The 20465-nt window shown below is 38.8% G+C and overlaps 1 protein-coding gene across 1 annotated transcript in view; it reads left to right on the top strand.

Moving 5' to 3' along the window:
- The window catches only part of KITLG (KIT ligand), an 82244-nt gene that overhangs the window by 29275 nt on the left and 32504 nt on the right, over positions 1 to 20465 (top strand). The window contains exons 2-3 of the mRNA XM_032874187.1: positions 3267 to 3380; positions 15657 to 15719. Of these exons, the coding sequence (XP_032730078.1) occupies positions 3267 to 3380; positions 15657 to 15719 (177 nt within the window). The remainder of the gene's footprint in view (positions 1 to 3266; positions 3381 to 15656; positions 15720 to 20465) is intronic.

Raw genomic sequence — 20465 nt, 5'->3', positions numbered from 1 at the left:
TTTTTGTTTGTTTGTTTTTTGTTTTTGTTTTTGTTTTTTTTAGAAGTCCCCAAATCTCTCTGTAGCTCAATTTCTTCACCTTTAAAATTAGGATATATGAATAAAATCTTAAGAAAAAAATCTTTTAAAGGGCACCTTGATGGCTCAGCCTGTTAAGCAACTGCCTTCACCACAGGTCATGAACTTGGGGTCCTGGGATAGAGCCCACATTGGGCTCCCTGCTTAGTGAGGAGTCTGCTTCTCCCTCAACCCTTCCACCTGCTCATGATCTCTGTCATTCTCTCTCTAATAAATAAAATCTTCAAAAAAATTTCTTTAATGAAATAAGGATATATGAAACTTAGTTTGTGAGAAGATATACAAAATGTTTGGTACATAATAAATGTCCAGTAAATGGTAGCTATACTTCACTGCGTTGTTGAAACAATACCAGTGTCTGCACTCACAGTTTTGGACATCCTGTCTGATAGTACTGATGAACTATACAGGCTCTTATTTAAAGCTGGGCCCTGTGATTGACAGCTAGATCTCACCCCTTCTTGCCTTTGCAGGAACATTGTTCAAGCAGTTGCCTCTCTTCTGGCCCACGTTGCCAGTTGCACCCTCTTGCTGTGTCATCCACATAGGCATACGGACAGCCTGGTCAGCTTACAGAGAACCCCCCCCCCCCCCCGCCCAAGTCCTTGCCAATCACTACCCCACTTTTTTTTTTTTATTCATTTTTTTATTTGCTCTCCTTTGAAGGACAACTCTTTAAAAGAGCTGTCACATTCACAGTTTCTAATTACTCTCTTATGTTCTCTTAAACCCACTCCAGATTGCCTTTTTCCCATAACTACTTCAGCAAAAATGTTCTTGTTAGTGTCACAATGAGCTGTCTTCTGCCAAATCTAGGGGTCAGTTCTCTGTTCTCCTCTTACTTGACCTATTACGAGTATTTGACATAGTTTGACCTCCTCCCCCAGGTAATTTTTCTTTTTTTAAACTTGGCTTCCTCCTATTCCTTTGGCTTCTCTCTCAAGCTCCCCAGCTCTTTTGTGAGTTCTAAATCTTCTGCCAGACCTCTTCCAGTTAGAGCACCATAGGACTCAATTCTTTGTTCTTTGTTCTGTTGGTCCTCACTCCCTGGATGGGCTCATCCACTCTTTTGAATGATGAATAAATTCCATTTATACATCAAAGTCTATCATATATCTAGCCCCAACTTCCCTTCTAAATCCAGATTCAAATATCATGACCTAGTATCCTCCCTAAGGTATCTCAAAGACCTTTCAAATTTAGCACACTCAAAATTCAGCTCCTGATCTTCCCTCCAGGCCTTCTCTACCCTCAGCCTTCCCCATACCAGTTGATGGCAACACCATCCTTCCATTTGTTCAAGCCAAAATCCTTGAAGTCATCTTTGACTCTTTCAAATCACACTCCAGCTATCAGGAAATCTTAGTGGTTGAGCCTGTAGGAGCTATCCAGAATCTAACAACTTCTGGTCAATGCATTGCTACAACCCTTTCTTGCTTGGATTATAACAGGAGCCCCTAACTGGACTGTTTCTACCTATTGCTACCCTACAGCAATCACCACAGCAATCAAAGTGATTTTTTTTTAAATATTTTTTTTTATTTATTTGAGAGAGAGAGAGAGATAACAATAGAGAGCACAAGTGGGAAGACAGGGAGAAGCAGGCTCCCATTGATCAGGGAGCCCAACATGGGGCTTGATCCCAGGACCCTAGGATCATGATCTGAGCCGAAGGAAGATATTTAAACCAACTGAGTCACCCAGGTGTCCCCAGAGTCATTTTTTTTTTTAACAGTTATAGGTTCACAGCAAAATTGAGGGGAAAGTACAGAGGTTTCCCCCTTGCTCCCTGCCCCTACACAGGGCCAGAGTGGAGTATTTGTTACAGCTGATACATCTACATGGATACGTCTTAATCCTCCAAAGTCCATAGTTTGCACTAGGGTTTACCCTTGGTACTATACATTCTGTGAGTTTGGACAGGGGGATAATGACATATCTACCGTTTTACAGAGTATTTTCACTGCCCTAAAAACCCTGTGTTCCACCTATTCATGCCTCTGCTCATGCTGTTTGTCTTCCTGGAATGCTTATCCTTTCCTTGTCAACTCTTGCAGACTCCTTGTCCTCCAGAAGCCAGTCAGAGCCACATTTTCTCTCTAGCTTTTCTTGGCACGGTCTTCCTGCCAAGGGTTCTCCTCGCTAAGGTTAATGGATTAATTGCTTCTGCCTTTGTGTTCCCAAAGCCTTTGTCACAGAGTGTGCACGTTATTTATGTACCTGCCTCTGAGTTGCAAGGGCACCTTCATCACCTTTGCTTCTCTAGTGACTGGCACAGTCTCTGTCTCATAATATCTGCTCAATAAAATGGATTTGAATTAGAAACATTAGACTGTTTTTTACCTTCATCACTGATTCATCCAGCAAATATTTATTAAGAACTTTTAATATACAAGGTGCTATGTTATGGGCTACCAAGGTACTAAAAAAAGAGAACTGGATGCCTGATTTCTTAAAAACCTCAACTATAGTATAATAAGAAAAAATAAGTCCTGAATAAAAGTAACTATAAAACATGGTTGCATTATTTTCAAGGAGAGGCATGTGTAAGTGCACATGTATGTGTGTGATGACCTCACACTAGGGCTCAAGAATGTCTTCCTATTTGCTAAGAAAAATGTTTCCCCCTAGTAAATGGCTAAAAAGCTATGATTAAAAACAATGATTCCTTTGATGTCTCATAAATGAGGTTAAATCCTGTCCTAGATCTAAAAATACATCTCTCTTCCTCACTTTGGTGTACTGTCCTATTAGAATTAAAGCACTGCTCAGGTTTGCTGCTACTTGCCAAACAGTCTACACTTAAAGCATAGAAAGCCTCTTTTGGTGCCTTGAGGTATGAATTTTATACATTCCTAGTTTTTAGAAAACACCTCAAGTGGTAGATATTTTACATGTTGCTGCACGTTCATTCCTAATTGCCATTAGGAAATTGGCTCTAGAAAGCTTCTAACAAAAACGAACAGTAATGTCATAGAAATGAAAAATCCAAACCACATTTTAACTGGCAGTTTTTAAAAATTTGGTGAGCATACTTCAATTACTCAACATTGGATTGTATATAAGCCAGTAGCATTTTTTTTTTTAAATGTAGAGGGTCTTTTCCACATTAAGGTATAAGATGTAATAGCTTGAGTGATTACAGCTGTTAACTGGTCATCACCAGCAATCTTTCTGTTTTCATCTAGACTTGGATTATCACTTGCATTTATCTTCAACTACTCCTATTTAATCCTCTGGTGAAAACTAAAGGGATCTGCAGGAACCGCGTGACTGATGATGTAAAAGACGTTACAAAATTGGTAAGTAAGGAATGCTTTCAATAGCTGTGTTTTGTTTTGTTTCTCTTCGGTTTTTTGTTTTTTTTTTTTGAAAAAGGTTTCATTTTTTTCTTGTCCCAACTTAGTATTTTTCCAAGACAAAGAAAGAAATCAATGAGTTATTCTAAAGGGTGTATGGAGAGCAGGCAGGGAGATATTTATGATCAAGAAGAATCTATTGGTAACATTGGTACCTCACTGCGGTGACTTTGTTTCTTGGTGGGTTTTTTTTTTTTTTTTTTTTTCATCTCCATCACAGGCAGTGAAGGACACTGGAAAGTTTTCTGTGTGCTGATGTGGCATACCACCTTGTTCCCCATTATCTCTTTAGTGGGTTTCTCAGTGTCTTATTTCCCTTCTATATGCCTTCCTTCTCTTCTCTAACAAGCCTAACAGAAAAGACCTGAAATGGCCAATCTCCCCCTTCAACAGCATGAAGACTCCATCACATGTAGGTGGGTATGTGCTCCCTCTGGGAACATAGCTGGAGGAGTGATTTGTTACCCAAATGTTGAACAGACTCCTCTCCCACATTTGTCACGTTGGAACTCATCTCTCAGCAAAAGCCATTTTACGCTGGTGCCCCTTGGTCACGACTAGCTTCGTGCCATGTTTCTCTTAAAATGCATACCATGGCACGAGAAAGAGAATACAGCATCTGGAATGCATTCTTCCCAGCTTTCCTGATCTAGGGGAGATTTTACATGCCCGTTTGAGCTACTAAGTGTAATTACAGGGTGAGCACACTTAGAGAAGCATTTTTGTTAAGTGCCCAGTTCAAAGCAACCAAGTGGCATTCTGTTATTTGAAAATTGTCTAGAGCACAGAGATGATACAAACATAGGGAAGAAATAAAGGTCATGATATGGACAAAAGAAAGAAAATTGTATTTGTTGAGATATTTGTCTTCCCTACTCTTGATCTATATTTCCTGGTTTATGTTTTATTTGGGGCTTATAGCCAGACTTCAAAACAGAAGCTTAATTCTGTGGTCTGAGTCTTTCTGACTTAGCCTCAATGCAGTTAGAAACAGACACACACACCACAGACACACATGCAATTTAGGTGGATTCCTTAGAAGGATGCCCAGAGGATCCAAGTTTAAAAAGTATTCTGTGATGCAGTATTCTGTGATGAAGATCTACCAGCACATTTTATTTGAGGGGCTGGTGACCGAAGCAAAGCAGCATTTGCCTGCTATATGCCCCGCTAGGTCTTAGGGAGCAAGTGAGGAAAGTTTTTTGTTTCTTAAAGATTTTATTTATTTATTTAAGAGAGAAGCAAGTACAAGCACAAGGAGGGACAGAGGGAGAGGCAGAGAATCTCAAGCAGACTCTGCACTAAGCACAGACACCGCACTAAGCCCCAAGGGGGGCTCCATATCAAAACCCTGAGATCATGACCTGAGCTATAACCAAGAGCCAGATGCTCAACCAACTGAGCCACCCAGGCACTCCTGCTTTATTTCGTTTTCAAAGACTGCAGAGCATGGACCTCTCCCTCAAGTTGCTTATGACCTGTACTGCAAAGAAAATATGGGACATCTGGGTAGCTCAGTCAGTTAAGCACCTGCCTTCAGCTCAGGTCATGATCCCAGGGTTGTGGGATCAAGCCCCACGTTGGGCTCCCAGCTTGGCGGGGAACCTGCTTCTCCCGCTTCCCCCTGTTTCTGCTTTCTCTCTCCCTCAAATAAGTAAGTAAATAAATATTAAAAAGAGAAAATATATGCTCATATTATAATTTTTATATTGGTAAAAAGTTGCTCACTAAATGTTTGTTCAGTGAAGGAAGACCTGATGTGCTTCATCGTGGTAAGCATTATGGTCCCCTGTGGTGCTTATTAAAATTAAAGGTATCTGGGCTGCCCTTAAAGAAACTAATACAATGACAGGTCTGAGGAAGGGCTCCAGGCATCTACATTTTAAAGAAATTTCTGAAAGGATATTTAAGAGCTACTGCTAGGTGGTCTGTTGGGTCTCCAAAATTTGGAGACATAAGTGTCTTGATCCTAATTTAGTCCCAGTTCTTATTTTGACTAGCTTTATCTATGTTACATAAATTTATAGGGATCTCAGATTAATGTGAGTCTCAAAAATATGCTTAAAGTAGTTCACAACGGGGAAATTACAGCTCTCATGGGTCTGCAGGTATAACTGTGGAACTGAGGATGATCGGTAGAGATCTGCAGTTATCCTAGGGAGCAAATGTCAAGTACATCGGCAATGAACTATAGTCGGAAGATGATGGTATATTTGACCACAGGCCAAGCATATCCAAAATTAACATGGTATTTAAGAAAAATTACTTATATGTACTATTACTTGCTAAGTATTTAAGGAAAACTACTTAATGAGCATTACTTCCTGTGAAATGTTGAACCAGTATTTTCAAGAGACATAAGTAGATATTACAAGCACCTTCCAAGATTTTCCATCCTTGTCTTTGACCATCTGTTTATTCTCAGTCTGTTACCTGTCTGCTGATACAATGAAAAGTGGCAAGAACCACTACAGATTAAGAAGAGCCTGGGATATTCATTAATATTGACACTAAAGGATAAATCCTCACCCCAAGGGCAAATGTGAAATCATTAGACTGAAAAAAGAGGGTTTTTTCCTCCCTTCCAGCAACTGACTCGGGAAAATTTTTTAATTTCAAGAGTTGGTCTAGTGAAATTAGTGTGTTTACTTTGGATTATTGAAAAAAAATCAAGTTAATAAAAAACAGAACTCACCAGGGGTGACTGGGTGCCTCAGTCAGTTGGACATTCAACTCTTGGTTTCTGCTCAGGTCTTGGTCTCAGAGTTGGGAGACTGAGCCCCGTGTTGGGCTCCACACTGGGTGCAAAATCTGTTTAAGAGTCTCCCTCCCTCTCTCTCTGCCTCCTGCTCCCTCCCCCGAAAAATAGGACTCAGCTGACTTCTAATTGAATAAAGACCTACATAATTCGCAACCCATATTTCATAGAGTAGGAAATAGAATAATCCCTGACCTCAAAATGTTCATAATCTAGTTTGGGAGATAAATCATCTCCATAAAAATATAAATGCATATCACTAATACCACAATACCTGATACATGGATGCCATTTAAAAAATTTCATGTAGGACCAACTTGTGCCGATATATTGGTTAAGGAATGGATTTTGGAATTTGGTAGACCTGAATTTAAATCCCAGCTTTTTTACCTTAAATTAACTACCTTTCTGAATCTCAATTTCTACATCCCAATTTTGTCTTAGAGATTAAATAAAAGAATGTATATATGATGTTTCTTATCACAGTTATTGTTATATAACTTCTTTGGTTTCTCAGTTTCCTTATCAGTATTAAGATTAATAGTACATCATAGAGTGATTATAAGGATTGAATCAGTAGGACAGTGTTAGGAACACAGCAAGTGCCTGCTACATACTAGCTGTTAGTAGTGGTAGAAGTGGTGTTGTGGGATCAGAGGATCCTGGAGCTGAAAAGAACTTTAGAAACAATCTGGACAAACTATTTTTTTAAAAAATAGAGGTGCCTGGATGGCTCAGTTGGTTAAGCGACTGCCTTCAGCTCAGGTCATGATCCTAGAGTCCAGGGATGGAGTCCTGCATCAGGCTCCCAGCACCATGGGAAGTCTACTTCTCCCTCTGACCTTCTCCTCTCTCATGCTCTCTCTCACCCTATCAAATAAATAAATAAAATCTTTAAAAAAAGAAAAAAAAAAAAAACAAAAAACAAAACTGAGGGATGCCTGTGTGGCCCAAAGCCTCTGCCTTTGGCTCAGGTCGTGATCCTAGGGTCCTGGGATCCAGTCCTGCATCGGCCTCCTTACTCAGCGGGCAGCCTGCTTCTCCTTCTTCCTTCCACTCCCCCTGCTTGTGCTCTCTCCCCTCTCTCTGACAAGTAAATAAAACCTTTAAAAAGTTAATAAATAAGGAAACAGACCCAGGAATGGTGAATCCCAGCTCCAGGTCCCATTACCAGCGCAGTGCCTTCTATGACAGTAGTTTTCAGACTGGCTCCTACAGCTCGCACAGCCATTCAGCCTTCATTTGTGTCTCTGGATTTCCAACTAAGACTTGATGTGGAAAAAAGAATCAGCTGAAAAAATGTTGGAAGTCATTGCTATAAACCAACACGTGTAGGGTATCATTTGAGAATCATACGTTTGCGGTATTTTAGGGTACTTACTGAAAGTACAACTGTCAGGGCTCCCACTGCAGAAATACGGAGTCTCAGCTTGTGAAGATGGGGTGTTTCCAGCTAGCGTCCTGGGTGGTAGGGATCTGCATGTAAGTGTCAGAACTGCTTAGGCAATCATACCTCTAATGTGGGGGTTTTTTCATTTGGGGCTGGGGGGAACAGAAAAAAAACAAAACAAAATTGTGTTCTAATCCTTAGCCTAAACTCATTAATCTAATTCAGTGACGTGACTTCTGAGTTCCACAGATACAGAGAATCACAGCCTCTCTCTAAAGTACCATGGGGCAATTCCATAATGATACTTTGTCAATTCGAATCTTCTAGAATAATTCAGTAATGCCCTGACTCAGGGAGGTTACATAGAACAAGAGGGATTTGCTTTATATGCATAACATTGGTACATTCTGTTTGAGAGAAACAAAGTAGGTTGCCTACCTTTCTTACCTTGTGCGCCCAGTAATCTCTTTGACTGAAATCCTTTCTTTGCAGTCTCTACCAGTTCCTTCTCTGTATTAAGTGTCAGCTAGTATTGTGCCCAGAGACCTGAAGTCTGTTTGCTTGGGGTGATTCTCATGTCACAGAAGTACATGATTTATGACCTTACTGTCATTTTTTTGTTGTTGTTCTTTTAATTTCTTCTTGGACACTTTGTGCTGCCCCTACAGTCCCCATGGTTTTCATTTGAAATCTCTCTGGCATGTTTGTTCAGCATAATAGTTCCATTTATTTATGGAACATTTTGCTTTGTTTCTAAAAAATGTTGTAAGACTTGTTTTAAATGGCAAACTCAGACCTACCTAAGGAAAGGGTCAAGGATCTGGGAAGAGATGAAACAAACTTTAAAATTTGTGGTCTGTGGGACAATGAGGCTGCAGATTTAACGGTTGTGTTACAGAAGGAGGCATCCAATTATTGAAATAGTTCAAATTGGTTTTTCCTTTTGTTCTTTGTACTGATACCTTCATTTGTAATCATAGTTTTCTTTCATTTGGGGGAATTTAATTAAAGGTGACTACGTTACTTTTTAAAAACCTTTTTGTTTTAAATATCTATTGAGTAATTATTTTTCTTCCTCAAAATGTTTAAGGCAGGTTGCTATCCCAGCCCAATTTTATAAAGGTGAAATTACTCTGTCTTTTCCAGGTCAGTCTACAAATCAGAACAGAATTAAAACTCAGGAATTCATGGTTTTCCTGGTCTTTTGATAGGCACTTATTTTAACACATGACTCTTAGAGTTTAACATAATGGGAGATATAAAAATACCTCAAATAAGTTCCACTTTGGACAGTTTTGAATAATTTCTGATTTTTATTCTTCTTCAAGTACAATATTTTTCAAATAGAATTACCACAGCATTAAAATGAAGTTTTGGAGTCTCAGTGTTTCCATTTCTAGATGAATTCTGAGCTTTTCTAAGCATAGCTTCTCTTTAAAAGCAGAAATCTCAGGGGCACCTGGGTGGCTCAGTTGGATAAGGGGCTGTCTTTGGCTCAGGTCATGATCCCAGGACCCGCGTGAGGCTCCCTGCTCAGTGGGGAGTCTGCTTCTCCCTCTGCCTCTCCTCCTTGCTTATACTCTCTCTCTCTGTCTCTCTCTCTCTCAAATAAATAAATTTTAAAAAATCTTTTAGTAAAAAAATAAAAATAAAATAAAAGCAGAAATGTCAGAGGCACCTGGATGGCTCAGTCAGTTAAGCCTCTGACACTGGATTTCATCTCAGGTCATGATCTCATGGTCCTGAGAGCGAGTCCTTACAGCTGGCTCTGCCCTCCACAGATTGATTCTCTCCCCCTCTCTCCCTTATCCCACTTCCATGCTCTTTTTCTCTCTCTATCTCTCTCAATATATCTTTAAAAAAAAAAAAAAAAAGATAAAATAAAAGCAGAGATCTCTTGGAGTGCCTGGGTGGCTCATTGGGTTAAGCATTCAACTCTTGATTTCAACTCAGGTCATGATCTCAGTCTTGAGATTGAGCCTGAGAGCATAGAGCTGAGAGCATAGAGCCTGCTTAAGGTTCTCTCTTTCCTCCCTTCCCTCAGCCCTTCCCCCCCACTTGTGCCCGCATTCATCTCTCTCTCTCTCTCTCTTTCTCTCTCTCTCTCAAAAATAATCTAAATAAAAGCAGAGGTTTCTCACAGTTTTTTGGGGTTGGTTTCCCTTTTCTATTTTGGACCTTTGAAGAATAATGGTTTGACAATTGGATAGTTTTTAAAGTTTATTTTTATTAGTTGGCTACACTTAGCATTTTAATTTCTTCTCCTGCAGTTAGTAGAACTTTCCTTTTATATTTGAAAGTAAATTTTGAACTTGTAGTGTTCAAAGAAAGGACAGAAGTGTATCGGAAATAATATTTGTAAAAACTGACAAATGTCCTGTTATATTACCAGATGTGGGAGTCTTAATTTTTTTTTTTTAAGATTTTATTTATTCAACAGAGATCACAAGTAGGCAGAGAGACAGGCAGAGAGAGAGGAGGAAGCAGGCTCCATGCTGAGCAGAAAGCTCTATGCAGGGCTTGATGCGGGGCTCGATCCCGGGACCCTGGGATCATGATGTGAGCTGAAGGCAGAGGCTTTAAACCACTGAGCCACCCAGGTGCCTGGGAGTCTTAATTTTGAAGAAGAAAGTCATTCTTCCTTCATAGGATGAATCACTTAGGTACTATGGCTCCTGCTCCTTGACTTTTTAGAGCAGTAGTTACTGTGTGAGTATCTAGGAACCATGCAAAGCATTTTATTTGGATTCTGTCCTTTAATCATTACAAACCTAGGAGGTAATTATTTTTACCCCTGGTTTATTGATTAGGAAGCTGAGACCTAGTGATAAGTAACCTGACCGTCCTTACCTGGAAATAGGAAACTGAGTGGAGAAGTTCACACCCATAACTACGGGTCTTTGGAACACACGAACCTAGCTCATAATTTACAATGTCTTAATTTAAGATTTAAATGTCAACTGCAGTTTAAGAATTATCATTGTAGGAATTTTATTTCCTACGTAGTAGTCGTCTTATGATTAAGAAGTGATCATATTATAGATGTTCTTTTAATTTGTTTTTAATATTTTATTATTATTTCTGGAGGGAGAGGAGTCCTTTAACTATTTAGGTATTTTTCACTGAGAAAAGACTCAGAAAAGTCTTGTAAAATTGTCATATTAATTCTTTTTTTAAATCTCTGCGTTATCAAAAAACAAATACCTTTGAGAACTAAAGACAGTTGTCTTGTTGCGTTGCATTGTTAGTATCAACAGAGGATGACTTATAAGGAAAACTAAAAAAGCAAAAAGCTTTTTCCTGCGTTATTTCTGAAAACCAGCATTACACTAAGCGGCTATATATGAGTGAGTGGGATATTTAAATATAAGCATAGATACTCTTCCCCTCTCGCCCCCCAAAGCAGTGATTCTTAAGCTCATCTGGGTCTGAGACTCTGGAAACTGTGGACTCTTTCCTCAGAGACGTGCACTTAGGCACAATGTCTTATGTACAGTACCAAGGGAATCAGGAGTTACTGCTACTATATTTTGATTCTTCCCTTGCACTGAGGAGAAACAACTGAGACAAGGAAGGGTCTCGGCAAAGATGTCCAAGAAGCCACTGCCTGCATGAGATTTAGAGACCTCAATGACATTTGAACCATGAGATCCAAAGATTTTAGATTAGTGATCTAGAGAAGGCATTAAGTGTTCTCACTTTGAGTTTTTTTCTTCTGAGTCCAAATACCTTTAGGACCTGGTATGTAGCCAGTATCTGTTTGGTGTCAAAAGACTTTTTCTTGGCTGAGTTTTCAGCATTTCTGCATGCTTTTCCCTTATGTGTTTGGTTTTGTTTTTGTGCTTCCCAGTGTCACCGAGTATGATCAATCCTAAAGATACCCAATGGGGCCCATCTAGTAGAATGAGCCCAGCATAAAGTGACTTGTTTTTGCAGTTTTATGCATTTTACAATCTAGCATAGTATTGACATCTTCATACGCCAAACCACAAAAGCTCATTGGGATAATTTGGCTTTTGGCAAAATTCACCATCAATTCACTTCCCTTTTGTTTTTTGTTTTTTGTTTTTTGACCTGAACTTATTTTACCAGAATGGATTTGTTTTTAAAATCTATAGTTTTGATTACTCATCCATTTAACCCTCCCAATAGGCTACTTCCCTCAAATCTAAACCTTATTTCTGGTTTTTTGGCTTCTAGTCTCTAGATAAATATTTAATTCATGTTCAGCACTTTTCTAGTGGTCTTCTAAACTGTTCCTGGCCTCTGTTCTATCCTTGGTCCAGTCCATACCTTCCAGACCAGTCTTTCTGAATTTACTGTCCTGATCCCTCTGTGTTCAGTATAGCACCACTACTGCCAGGATAAAGATAGATCAGACTACATTTTTAGTAATTACCTAGTTCACTCCCTTTTTATTTTACAGACAAGTGGTAAAAGTTCATCAGAGAGGAAATGAGGCAGAAGTGACTTGGTGGGTTTGGTGGTAGAACATGTCCTACTGAACTTCACTGTCTCCCATTTGGCCTCCTTAGCCCAACATTTAAGTCCTTCTCTAATGTGGTTTTATTGACATATTTCCTGTCTCTTATGTTCCGGAACCTGATATTTCTGCCCGTGGTCTCCTGAACACACCTGTGCTTTCCCATGTCTTTGTCTTTGCATATGACCCCTTCTCCATCTAGAATGTCCCACTCTTGTGCATTTAATATAAACTCATCTTTGTGTACATACCCTGCTTAAGCACCAGGTGTTTTAAATGAGTTTTTAGTCCTTATTTAGTCTTTATAAATTCACTGGTTAGATTTTGTTATGATTCCCATATTATACATGTTGAAATTAAAGCAGATAAAGTAACTAGCCAAGATCTGAGTTAACATGCGGAAGGGCCTGGATCTAACAGTGTGTCCCCAGAACCTGTGCCATGACTCCTCCATCAAACTAACTGAAAGGAACATCTTCTAAATCCCTAAGGCTCCCTCCCTCTACAGACTTTCTGTAATGATCAATATATATCAAAGAAGCTGAATTTATCACAGAGTTATCTGTGCTCTCTGAGGGCTCTTCAACACACTACCAAGTGCTTAGAAAGTCACACAATAATTCATGAAGCAACCATAAAAATCTACAGCTTGACTTCTTAAGTTTTTTTCCAAATGTAACTGGAAAGGAACCAATGTCAGCCAAGAGAGTAATGAAAGGAGACTGCTCTGTAGAGGACGGTGCTGAGCCAGGCACGGAGGACCAGGTTTGTATCCTCCCTCCATCGGGAACTCCTGATGTCTGCTACCAGTTAGCCCCTCTGTGCCTCCATGTCTTCATCTATAAAATAGCCTTAATAGTATATATCTCATGAGATTGTAACAAAGACTGTATATATGAAAACTTGTTTTAAATTGCAGAGCATTTTTCAAAAATAGTATTTTCATCCCATTGGAAATTAAAATCTTAATAAATCAGTTTAAGGCAGAAATTATTATTATATACTGCCCCCCAAGTATAAGGTATGGAGATTTCAGTGTGTTTCAGTAAGCTGACTTCTTTCAACTGATTGTATTTTTAAAGATTTTATTTATTTATTTGACAGCTTGAGAGAGCGAGATCACAAGTAGGCAGAGAGGCAGGCAGGGCGGTGGGGAGGGGAGCAGGCTTCCTGCTGAGCAGAGAGTCCAACACGGGGCTCAATCCCAGGACCCTGAGCTGAAGGCAGAAGCCCAACCCCCCCGAGCCACCCAGGTACCCCTCAACTGATTTTTATATATAAATTACTAATAAAATGGAGTTGGCCATATATCCCTTACATTTTTTTCTGCTCACTAGGTTTATGTATACTCAGGTCCTTAGCTTTCTGAATACTAAATCTGTCAATTTTATATAGGTAGATAGATATAATGTAAATTCTTAAGGAGGGGCTAGATTGTCAAGCAGGTGATGTTCAGAACACCTGCCGCTTCTTGTCACATTTCTCCATCTGAAATGGCTTTAGTTTACATGGTTGGTTCATGACCTAATAAAATGTTGCTGCTCAGTTTAATTCCAGTGTTTCTACCCACAGAAGTGTTAGCTGTGTCTTTGCCAGGAGGGCTTACATAAAATGACTGGGTTATTTTGCTTTTCAAAGATGAGCATGAAGATCCAAAGACAAAGAAATTTTAGAAGCCTGATGGGAAATTTGACTGAGAGGAAGAAAGTACCCAGGACAAACGAGCAGAGAGCAGACGAAATGTGTAGTAGAACAGTAGTGGCAAGGGAGGCTCTCCTGTCAAGAGATTTGAGTACTAGTCCATACTTTACAAGCAGTAACTGTGGTCTGGTTAGTTACTTGACCTCTTTGAGCATCAAGTTCCTTGTCTGTTCGATAGAGATAATACATCACAGGGATTGGAAGATTGGATGTGATCATGCAACATAAGCCCTTGTTGAACACAGTACCTGGCGCGTATTGAGAAAATATTAGGCTTGAGCCTCAGATGAGTGTGAGGCGGTACCATTAGAGGGAGAATGGTCATAGGCACAGAGGGATCAGTTACTACCTTGGCTTCCTTCTGACTCACTTGGGCCTTTGCCTATATTCCTTTCTCACCAAATTTTTCTCAGATTCTAGAAGCTATTGGCATGGCCAGGAAGAAGCCTACAGATTGTGTTATGGGAGACTTGTCAGAGGTGACCTAGTCCAGCGAGCATGAGCTAGATCTAGCTTAATATGGGGAAGAGCAAAGATTTCAGAGAAAGGATGAAGGGGAAAATCTGCAAAAGTAAGGTAGACTTATTGAAGACGTAATAGTACAAAATCACTTTTTTACACCATATTTTGTCTTAAGATAAGACCAATGGTCTATATCAGTTGTTGGCTATATGTAGCTGGAAATTTGCATTTGTGGTGGTATGAGAGAGCTGGTGCTGTATGTGGGAGAGGAGATAAGGGAACCTAGCACTCTGTGACATGCCAGGATCTATACCTGGGAAGTCAGTTGCCTGTATATCCCTCAATACAGCATATGGATTGTCTATGATGTGTTTAGCACATGAAGTTATCTCAGTTTGTAAGTTGGCTATTTGACATGGGTACTTTCGTCTTCCATTTTATAGATGAGACAAAGAAACCAAAGTACAGAATTTATCCTGATTTTGATCATCGTATGACTGTTGTGTATGAGATATATAAGGTATTAAGGGATAATGGGATATCAAATTACCAAATAAATTCCAAATGGTTCAGGGAAAAAAGTTCTTTGTTCTGTACTTACTACAAAAGAATGTGTGACTTTTCTCAAAATAAAAACAAATTAAGAAAAATTAAAACAACAACAACAAAACTCCAAAGTACAGAATTTAGATTTGGTTCCAGGTCAGGTGTTTGTTCAACACATGCCACAGTGACTGATGAAAACATGTTAGATATTTTTAAAAAGTCTTTAAAAGAAGCTAGGTAGACATTTGAGACATTTCTAATGTTCAGGCCTATGTAAGCAGATTACATTATCTCACAGAACTGAATCTCTACAAATTATTTAACTTAGAAAGCATTTGCATTTCATGAGTAGTAGTGTTCTTTTGAGGTTTCACTGACATTTTTTTCTAGGATCAAGTTCTCAAACTTGCATCAGAATCACCTGGAGGACTTAAGTAAGATTCAGTAGGGCTGATGTGGCCTGAGAGTTTGCATTTTTAGTGGTTCCCTGGTGATACAGCACTTTGAGAACCACTGACCAAAAAAACCAAAACAAAACATTGTATTACTGATTCTTTGGTGAAACAGTAGAACATTCCTGGAAGGGAATTCTAAAACCACAGATAGAAACTGAAATTTAGATGTTTCCAAAACTCACTGGATTATACTTATTACTGAATTTGGAGACTAAAAGACTTGTATTATTACTGTATTTTTGGAGAGTGCTTTTGGTTACAAAAGAAAATCAAGAAAAGGTAAATATTGAAATGCAGTGATAACTTAATATAATAGGTTTGTATGTATTTTTCTCCCACTAAAAACAATATTAATTGCTATGTGTGAATTTTCTCATGGATTTTTTTCCTTTTTTTTCTTCCCCTTCTTTTCTTGTCTCTGTAGGTGGCAAATCTTCCAAAAGACTATAAGATAGCCCTCAACTATGTCCCCGGGATGGATGTTTTGGTGAGTAAAATGTACATTTCTGAGTTCCTTTTTAGTAGCTGATTAAAGAGATGGGATCATTCTATTGAGACATGGAATTATCGCCCATTTAGAAGTTAGCTAATGCTCAGTATTTGAAGAAAGTATCCTTGGAATTCAGCTTGCATGGTTTTTATTTTTGTTTTATCCTCAAGTAACTGCTAAACTTTACTTATGGGTAAGCTTTTCAGTACATGTTGTCTTAGACCTGTTACTTCTAACGTAAATAAGATCATCTTCCTTAGAGCTAGCCACAGATTTCTCTTTCCTGTAGCTTCCTCCTAAAAGCTTGAGTGTGAAATTAGGCAAATTCTTTGCATATTCTGCGAAGATCCTTTATAAGTCTTTTTCCTGTTTAATTTGAGACCACCATGTATTAGTCAATAGATTTTGAGAAATTTACAATATAAATAGGAGGTTATGATTATAAATATGCTTTTATTACTGCAAACCAAGAAATTTTAATTATTTTTCTGATTACAAATTACCAGAATTCATACATGAAGAAATCTTGCAAGCATAGAGATGCCTACATACCCACCATGTAGCTTGTTAAACCTTACCATGGCACAGTATTTGCTTCAAATCTATTTTCTAGTGAGACATTATAAATATTACTAAAGACCCTTGTATTGCCTCTTTCTTATCTCCACGAATCCCCACTTTGTTCTTATACACAATTCGACTATTAGGAACAAGTCTTCTGAGCTGGAATTTTTATCCCACTGCATGTTTTCACGGCTTGGCGTAAGGATAGCGTCCTCTGGGGTTGTGCTAGGGCAACAAAACGAAGTAGCCCCACCTGCTCTTTTCCATTTACTGCAAATCTGTACTCATACAGAAGTTACTGTATTTTTGCACGATTTCATACTTAATAGAATTATACCATATTTACCACTTTGCAACTTCTGTTTTGCAACACACGTTTGACAGGAGCTGATCCATGCTGATTCATTTTAACTGCTGTATTGTATTCCTTGAGTTAAACTTAAAATCATTTGGGTGACTCTGCAAGTAGACCTCTTTCCATGACTTATAGAATACTTACTACAGACCCACTTGGTGCAAGCTATCTCAGGCTTTGCATGCTTTTTGTGGATTAGCCAATCAATCCATTGTTACCAGTTGAATTATGTTAAGCCCATGGCTAAGTGCTTATGCTTAAAAAGTCTTTCAAAGACAGACTCTAAGACTGTCATTTCAAGAGAATGTCAAAGGCCTATTTCTTTTCCGTAAGAAAGTAAGCATTTAAGTTAGCATGAGCTATATAAAGTTCCTTAGAACGTGTCTCTTCATGCTGAACCAGATGGCCTCAAGTCTAGGTCAGTGTCTGTCCCGTTGAATTAGGGGGTGTTCTCTGCAGATAGAAATGTAAAATCATAGCAGACTGGAAGTTAATTATTCTAATCATTCAGTTACTCAGGGAACAAGCACAGCATTTGTTTAGGATAAAAAGAGGAGTCCGCACCTTACCAGATACTTTAAGAAACAAACACATCACCTAGCTTTGTGTGCAAAGCACTTTAATAATAACTAAGTGAGGGGGATGAAAGGGGCCTTTTTATAATGTGATTTTTTTTTTTGAATTTTCAAAATGATTTCACATATTTATCTCCTTGGATGTTTAGTAAAACCCTTCCAGGAAGGCAAGATAGCCACCATAATCTGTGTGATTTCTGTTTTACAAATGACACACTGAGATTTGCAAGAATATTTCATTGAAGGTTATACAACTAAAAAGTGACCCTCTTAAAAAAGAAACTTCAGGGTGGGAGATTGGGTGAGCCTGGTGGTGGGTATTACGGAGGGTACATATTGAATGGAGCTCTGGGTGTGGTGCATAAACAATGAATGCTGGAACACTGAAAAGAAATTTAAAAAATACATTAAAAAAAGAAACTTCAGGTCATCTGACATTTAACCTTGGGTTACAGTATATGAGTATCTAAATAATTACAATAGCAAGGGCAAGGGAAGGTATTCTTTTTTTTAAAATTTTTTTATTATTATTTTTCTTAATAATTTATTTGAGAGAGACAGAGGGAGTGGGAAAGGGAGAAGCAGCCTGAGCAGGGAGCCTGGTGTGAGACTCGATCCCAGAACCCTGAGATCATGACCTAAGCTGAAGGCAGACACTTAACTGACTCAGCCACCCAGGCACCCCAAGGAAGGGTGTTCTAAGTGAAACATTTAAGTAATAAAGATGTACTCTGCCCTGACTGGAGAAGCATTTAGTTGTGTGATTGCCAAACTGACTCAAAGAAATCATGCAGCTCTTAATGTTAAACTGAAAATAACAAAAGAGATTATTTTGTGCTGGTATAATCATAGATTATGCTAAATCACAGTTTTCAGTATGGGCTGGTGGTAGCAAGAGCCAAACTTGTAAAAATAAAGCTGATTCATTGCCACATTTTTTTTCGTGTTTCTGTAATTGAGAAAAGTCCACTATTATTTGATCTTGGCATACTGTCCTGGCACAACTGGAGAAACTTTGTTCTTGGCTACCATAATTGGCAAGAAAAATAAGCCCATGCAGAAGGCTTTGGGCAGAAACTGGTCCTAGGCTTTGTTTTACCTTTATTTTAAAAACGTGAGTTTCTGCCAAGACCAGAGGAGTTTCCCAGTGGAGAGGCCAGTGATGATTTGTCAAGGGTCAGAGTCCCAGCTGCCTTATCTTTTGTTTCTAAACAATAGAGGGCAGAGTAGGAATCAGAATGGATACCAGAAAGATTCTCTGGGGCCAAAGCAATAAAATTCTGCCTGAGGCACCCGGCAGAAGGCTCTAGAATAGAATACAGTTCATTGTCATGCTTTTGCTTTAAAAATCTGCTAAATACTCCTGAATATTTAGGGAGCTACTTTTCTAAGAAACCTCCTAGAAAATTACCTAGCGGATTCTCACAGATAGCAGGGTGTGACCAACCAGTTGGTGTTTAAATCTGATGATAATTACCAATTCTATTTTAAACTCTTGAAACTATAATATTGCCAAACCGTTAGGATTTTAAGTCACTAACCATAAAAATCCTAACTTAAAATCCTAAACATTTCTGATCCTTCCATTCACCAGTAATGTTACCACAGAAAGACCAAAAACTGTTGCTGAATTTGTGTCACACATCTGTAGTCATTCAATGTTTATAAAATACGATAAACTATGACTTGCTTATAGTATTTAAGAAAAAAGTATCAGTTTTAGTTATAGATTCATCAGTTTTAACTTTTTATTCAGAAATAATTTCAAATATACAGCAAAGTTATAAGCATATTCTAAGAACCCTCACAAACTGTAATCCATATTCATCTGTTTTTAACATTTTGCCTCATTTGCTTTACTAAATGCTTGCTTTCTGTGCTCAGGTGTGTGTTATTTTTCTAAACTCATTGAGTTACTTGTATACTTAATGGCTGTTTATCCCTAAATACTTAAGTGTGTATTTCCTAAGTAAAGGATTTTCTCTTACATAACCGCAGTATGGTTGTCAGTTTCAATAAATTTAGCAATAAGAAAAATGTTTAAATCTATTGGCTGTATTTCAGTTTTATCAAAATTTTCTTTTTTTTAAAGTATTTCTTTCCCCCAGTACAAGATCCAATATAGGATAATGATTTCCTTTTTTGACATTATGTGTGATAGACAGAATAATGGCTCCCCAAAGATGTCCCAGGCTGTGAATATATCTTTTACATGGTAAGAGGGATTTTGCAGATGTAATTAAGGATTTGGGAGATGGGAAGTTTATCTGGGATTATCCAGATGGGTGTGGTCTATTCTCATGAATCCTTATAAGAAGGAAGCTAGAGTGTGAGAGCCAGAGAGAATGATTAAAAAATGTTGAACTGTTAACTTTGAAAATGGGGTTGTTATGCCCCAATAATGGGTCCGTGATTAAAGGAGCGAGACTGATATAAAGCGAAGGTCAAGCAAAGCTTTATTTCGCGCCAAGCATCAAGAATCTAACCGAACGTTCGGGGACGCACCTCTTACAAGAGAGGGTGACCCTTCTCTGTTTCACAGACTAGCTTTTAAGGGCAAAGGCCATGGGGTCGGGCCTGGCCACGCACAGGTGACCAATGAGATTGTAACACACACAGGAAACTCCACAGTGATGCTAGGTGACCAATTGAATTACAATTTACCCAGTAGACATTTGAACCAGCCTATTACACCTTGATTAGCATTGGCGCCAAAAAGGCTCCCAAAGGGCGGGGGCCCATACTCCTTAGTAGCTAGGGAGATAGTATGCATCCCTCCACTGATCAATGTCTCCACCTGGCTTGACCTACCCTTGTATCTGGGCTTTGTTACCTAGAGCTGTTTTTCCTGGACTTGTTTTTAAGTGAATCCCCTGGGGGATGGTGAGCAGGGACAGTTTAAGGGTTAAACAACAAGTTTTTTGTTTAACCTCAATGAAAGCCTCTTGCTAAAATATAAAAATATAAAATAGGTCCTTACAGGGTAAGGGGCCACCGGCCAAGGGATGCAGGTAGTCTCCAGAAGCTGGAAAAGGCAGGGCTCAGTTGTCTCCATTTAGCTCAGGTATGATCCCAGGGTTCTAGGATTGAGCCAGAGCTCCCTGGTTAGTGGGGAGTCTGCTTCTCCCTCTTCTTCTGCCTGTCCCCTAGCCTATACTCTTTTACTCTCCCTCTATCTCAAATAAATAAACAAAATCTTAAAATAAAATAGAAGCTGGAAAAGGCAAGGAAAAGAATTCTCTTATAGAG

The sequence above is a fragment of the Lontra canadensis genome, unplaced genomic scaffold (assembly GCF_010015895.1).
Source record: "Lontra canadensis isolate GAN:19392208 unplaced genomic scaffold, GSC_riverotter_1.0 scaffold52, whole genome shotgun sequence".
Classification (NCBI taxonomy): Eukaryota; Metazoa; Chordata; class Mammalia; order Carnivora; family Mustelidae; genus Lontra; species Lontra canadensis.
This window is presented reverse-complemented; position numbering and strand designations above follow the sequence as displayed.